We start from the raw sequence: 6,075 nt of genomic DNA, 5'->3' as shown, positions 1-6,075 counted from the left end.
CTTTCGCATTCTATAATATCTGCAGTTAAATACTGCTTACTGCTTTTTTCATCTCTAACTCATTTTTTTTCATTCTTTTCATTCTAGATTTTTTTCATGATAAACCAGTGAAAAGCGTTGAAGAAAAAAACAGCGAAACGGAACTAAATATTTGATGAAAGCATCGTAACGTGTTGGCATTCGCTATGGTAGGCCGCGACGGTGCGCATTGCGCTCACGCATCAAATACTCGCAACGCTCGATCGCACCTCCGCCTTCGCATCTGATGCCGGTGTAGTAGCTGCTGGTTCCTGCCACCGGCCCGTCTCGACTGGCAGGAGAAATTAATTTCGAACCATCATCATTTTCGCTCCAGCGAACTCGAAACGCACCCCGTACCGCGTACCGCGCACTGAATAACGATGTTTGGATGGGTGACCAAGACACACAGCTTCCTTGTCGGAGGCAGTAATACCAGCAACGGCAGCAACGGCAGCAGCATCCGTCGTCGCTTTTGGCACGGAATCGTGCCGCAGTGCTAGTGCAGCAGCAGCAGCAGTGGTGCAGTGTGTTTGCGCGGAAGAAGGGCAAAGTTGCAACAAAGTGTTAACATTGAGCAGAACAGGAAAAGAAGAAGCAGTGAAAGAAGACGAAGCAGGGATCTTGCATCGTGTGCAGAGTAAGAAACGCATTACACGAAACGGTGGTGGAGCCGATGGCCCCATCTAGCATCCCCCTCCTTTATGGTCACGAAGGAGTGAAGTGAGAGGAAAAAAGTAATTCAAAGACGATTGCATTTCACCACCACCAACGGACGCCACCGCCACTCGATCACGCGGGCCTGGTAGGAGTGAAAATATTAATTTCAAAACGCCCGCACCCACCCCCCGGAGCTCATCGCGAATCCAGTTCACGTTCTAACCGTTACAGCGCCGGCAAGAGGGGCTCCAACTCACCATCACCACCGCTGGGTCGGCGCGTCGGCGGATAAATTGAAATTGAACGCACGGCACGGCGCGTTTTCCGTGATGCAGTGATGCAGATGGCGCCATCGGTTGGCTAGTGATGCGATAGTGTTGGTAGGAATCCAGGAGCAGCATCTGTACGCGTCGCGGGTTGCCTGGATAGATAGATAGATCGCTGCAGGGACCACCGGGGGAATGAACGCGTGACGCGTTTTCAGCAACTTTCGAAACATTCGCAGACGGTAGCAAACGGAAGTGGAAAAAGGGTAAAGGGCGCTGCTGCACCTGCAGGTGGGATAGTGCTGTGTGAAGTGTGTGCATGCATGTGTGTGCGTGCAGGTGAATTCCTTGGAGTGTGAATTTTGAAGTGGAGGAAAAAACGTCAAAAAGTAAGTGGTGTGTTCGACAGGAACGCGGCCTGTAGTGCGGTACACAGTACAGTGAATGCCTCGAATGCCAAGTTGGACGGAATCGGCGATAATGATGTTGGAGCTCAAATTGATTCTTCTCTGCCTGCCATCCATACTGCTCGCCACCACGCTGGATACAGGTGAGTGAATTTATGAATTGGACTCGAGCTTTTCCGATCGGTCTGTTATGTTCTGCGAGCTCGCATTACACCCGGTGGAATAAAAATGGCGTCACTGTATTATTCTCATTTCTTACCAATACCGTTGAATCGTTGGCTGAACAGTCTAGTATTTATTCGAAAAGGATTTACACCAAATTACACATTTATTTATATAGCTCGTTTCTGAATAAATAAAAGAAATACCAATGAACGGCCTTATGGTACACTACAAGGCATTTTGGTTGTCCAAAACCTATTATGACTTTCAGTTAGAACTTAGATGCTCTATCCTTTTTATTATTCTCAGCTATTTTTTTTTATTAAGCAACAATTACTTGTTAGGTTGAAGCTAATTTAGGGGTTTTTTTTCAAACTGTGGATAACAATTATATTTAGGAACTGTTCGACACCTGATCTTTTGCTGGTATCATATCGGTGATAGCAAAATAATTTGATGCGTAACGTGTTTTAATCAAAAAGTAACTGAAATTTTCGCAAATATTTTCATAATAAAATTTCAAGTCAAAGTAAAATAAATTAATATTGCCTACATGTTAAGTTCCGCATTCTTAGTGTGTAACAGCTTTTTCCTTAATCTTTGTTTGCCAAAAGTGAGCATTGACTTGATTATCTTATGAACATTGACTTGCCGTTATCACAAGTACCATACGTTCACGGAAGACTGAAATTATTCTTAGTTGACTAAGTGTAAGGATGGTGCAGTTCATTTAATTTCCGGCAATTGTTGTTCCGTTTTTTTATGCAATCATTTTAAATATCATTTTTTAAGTGTTTTCCAGTCCATATTTTTATTGCTGGTAATATGTCACGATGCGTCAATCATTTCTAAACCGTTAGCGTCGTCCAGAAAAGATCGTAGTTACAATCAACTGTTGATAATCAATAGCTGATAATGAACTGCATTAACTGTCATATAAAAAGCATAGCTCACTTTCAGTAGGTGTGCAGTATTCCTATACCATTCATTTGATATTTTTTTCATTTGTTTTTCAATTATTACACGATGCTACATGGTATCGCGACTCGTCAAACTACTAAAAAGAAACCAATTTAGCCTTTCAAAACCATACACATTTTTTCCAAAGACCGCTGCTGCAGTTTTTGTTTTATTAAGTGTATGTGCGTTGGATGCAGCACCTTGCACACATGCCACCCAATTTTCATCACCAGCAAGGATAGTTGATTGAAAGGCAGCCAAATTGGATTTTCGTTTCGCCTGATGGTATGATTTTTGCGAAACAAAAAGAAGGTTGCAGCACTAAACATATTTCGATCCAAACTCGCTGCTGCAGCTGCGAAGGCGAGATTTACAACAAACCAAACACCCGTATGGAATGGCGTGGAAGAAGGAAGCAAAACTGTATTTTCTCACCAAGCACACAAAGAACAAACAATAAAAATGACGGAAAACAATCCCGGGCGCCCGTCAGCTCAGCAAGGTTCCGGCACCCGAGAAAGAAAGCTCGTTCATAATACGCGCTACGTGACTTACCGTTCGCGCAGCCTGTGTGTGCCCGTGTTGGTTCATAAGCACTCTCCCTGATAAAGCACTGGCAGCGTGGGCGGTTCATTTTTTATCTCCTTTCCGACCGAGGCTTGGCGGAAACGGTGCCAGAGCTCAGAAAAGCGACAAAAACACGCACCACGAGCAGCAGCGTCAAGTGGCGAGATACATAATCACTTCAATTAGCCGCCCGAAAATACGATCCGGACACACACAGGCACAGAGGCAAAGTTTGGGGGGGGGGGGGGGGGGGGGGGCGATCAGGGCAAATGGCATTCCGTGACCGTGTCCGTGACGCCAGAAAACGCTGAGCAGGAGGAGGAGGACGATCACCGTGACCACGACATGCCCGTAAATCCGCTCCGGATGTCTCGGACAGCTCTCGGACAGGCGAGCGAACGAAGCGAGCGAGCTCGATCCAAAAACCCGGTCCACCACTAGCCAGCCAGCTTGCCAGTGCAGTGAGAATAGTGGCATGGAAAGAAGAGTTTGCGAGCTTGTATTTCTTTTTTCCTCCTCCTCCCTTCTCTCACTCGCTCACTCGCTGTCTCCGTTGCTCCTCTTGCTATCTTGAATGTCATGGCATCCGTCTCCCTCCATTCCTCCCGGTGGAGAGCCCCCATTCTTGGAGGGTTCTCGAAAGGGCAACCCCGGAAGCCCGAGAGGTTCCGGAGTTTTCGGCAATCGGCCGACAGTTCCAGTGAGCGGCACAAGATCGTGCCGGAACGATATTTTACATCAAGATTAATTGCTCCGACAGGGCGGAAAAATGCGAAACGCGGCACCAAAACGATCGCCCAGCGCCCGACCGACCGACCGTGCAGCCATAACCTGGAGTGGAGTGTGGAGTCTTGTAAAGGACATATAAACCCGGCCACTGGCATTGGAGCAAGTGGCGCACAGTAATTGTGCACCCACAGCAAGCAGCAAGGTCAACTCGCGGAAGAGATAAATGGTGTACTGGTGGATGGCCTGGGAGTCTCTCTCTTGGGTTGGGGGGGGGGCAAAATATTTCCGCCTCTTGCGTCTTCCACCCTGGTCAGTGGAACGCAATCATGCGAGAATGCCCCCGGGGCACAGCGAGCGAGCGAGCGAGCGAGCTCGTCGAGTCCATTAGTCATTCGATAGGTTCGATGGTGGTTCCGACGCTTCGGTGCTTCCTGGCCATACCATGCAGTTTTCTCGGACCGGATCCACCGATACACGACCGTTGGCGTTGCTTGCACACACGACACAGACACACACCGAAACGGACAGCACATTATCGGGACGGAAATCGATCGAAACGGATCGTATCGGAGAGCATCGCGTGACGATGAGTCCACCATCAACCACCCGGGCGGGGCGGGGATTCCGCCGGGACATCCAACGAATCGTTCTTCATTTTTATAAGCCAAACCATCCAACAGGACACCAACTTACATGCACACATACACGCGACACACGGAATGCGGAAGGCGGGAATGAATGGTTTTCCTCCCCCTTGGCGCAAGGGATGAGGACTTAGCGCGTGCTCGCTCGTGCTGTATCAATTTTGAAATCTCCTTTTAAAGCAAAGTCACGTCCTGGCAGATAGCGTGACTCGTGCTTCCGCCATGCGCTGTCCGTCGCCAAACGGAGCGACCGTAGAGCGGGCGAGATTATGATGCGGCAGTGGCAGCGGCAAACGAATGAATTTTATGCTGCGCCACGCGATGGCCATGCTCTCTTTCTCTCGTACTCGTTCTCTCCTGGGGGTGCTGTGTGTATACGGTGAGTGGGAAGCAGTGAGCTACCCCGCTGGCTGCGGACTTCTCCGGTCTTTGGAAATTGGGGAATTTATAAATCTCTATCGAACCAAGGACGACGAGGACGACGAGGACGACTGTGCATGATATGAATATTTGCTTTGAAGATAATCTGCCACAGGTTTCCTGCGCTTGGTTGCGCGCTTGTTCCGTCGACGTCCCTTCCCCGCAATGGCCACGAAGATGTTGTTGTGTTGTGTCTCGGTTCGTTGGGCTGGGGATGGAGCTTCCACACGTGGTAGCGGTGGGTAGTGATGCCCCGTTGGACGGGTTTTGTGTGGAGTTGAAACTAATTTAAGATTTGCTGCAATGATAGCCGGAGCCGGAGCCGGGCCCGGGACTGTTTGTGCATTTGGACGTTTCGGACCGGGAGGTTCCGGCCTGGAACCGGGCCTGGCCGGTCGGCTGGCACTTCAGACGCTTTGAATTTACATAATTAAAGCTGGATTTCTTATCTGGCCACGGTTTCGGGGAACCGTAAAACGTGCACTTGTTTTAGCATTCGAGTTTGTTTTTTTTTCCTTGCTCACCCCCCCCCCCCCCCCTTCGGTGCCTGTCTGGATGTGTAAGGACGATGTTCGTGATGTTTGCGATTCGTTGTCTAACGAGAGACAGTGGGATGTAGATGCTCTAATTGATTACAAGTGAGCAAATAGGTTTTCCAAGGGCTAGACTTTTAAAGATAAGATTGTGTACCTAAATGTACAGTGATAAAAAAAATTGTAGCTATACTTGTGCAAAGACATACAAATGAGAAGAAATTGGATGAATCTTCCACAATATGTTTTGCCAACTATGGAGTTATGCTACCAATTCGACATTATTTTTTTTAATTTGATGGGGAGAAAATAATCCATTATTTTATCCATCCATTCTTTAGTGTTTATTCACTCTTTGATGTTCGAAATCTCGTAAAATGTTTGACCGGCTTGCCCGAAACATCGAAAGCTTCGTAGAATTATTTGAATGCATCCAAAATTTAGTTCAATTGAGGCACTAAGCTTTTTCCATCTGTTTTACGCATTACAATATTTCCCTAATGAGAAATTGAAATCAAAAACATCCTGTGAAAATCAAGTACTTTAATTTTTCACCGATAATGAACAAAGCTTTATAAGCGTAAGATGATGAAATTACCACTAAAAAGCCTATCCAACATTATCCAATCAAAAATTATCCAACAGAACGATTCTTATTTGCTACAAATCGGGCCACAGGAAATGTTTTGAATAATGGCTGTGAACTGTA

At 47.1% G+C, this 6,075-nt stretch overlaps 1 protein-coding gene across 6 annotated transcripts in view; it reads left to right on the top strand.

Annotated features, from left to right (window-relative positions):
• Positions 1–6,075, top strand: part of LOC126578486 (zwei Ig domain protein zig-8) — a 137,578-nt gene that overhangs the window by 11,176 nt on the left and 120,327 nt on the right. For 5 of the 6 annotated variants that reach the window (XM_050241086.1, XM_050241085.1, XM_050241082.1 and 2 more), the window contains exon 2: positions 88–1,494. In XM_050241086.1, coding sequence (XP_050097043.1) covers positions 1,389–1,494 — 106 coding nt within the window. In that variant the 5' untranslated portion in view covers positions 88–1,388. The remainder of the gene's footprint in view (positions 1–87; positions 1,495–6,075) is intronic. The other variant, XM_050241084.1, reaches the window with a different exon arrangement.

The sequence above is a fragment of the Anopheles aquasalis genome, chromosome 3, assembly GCF_943734665.1.
Source record: "Anopheles aquasalis chromosome 3, idAnoAquaMG_Q_19, whole genome shotgun sequence".
NCBI lineage: Eukaryota > Metazoa > Arthropoda > Insecta > Diptera > Culicidae > Anopheles > Anopheles aquasalis.
This window is presented reverse-complemented; position numbering and strand designations above follow the sequence as displayed.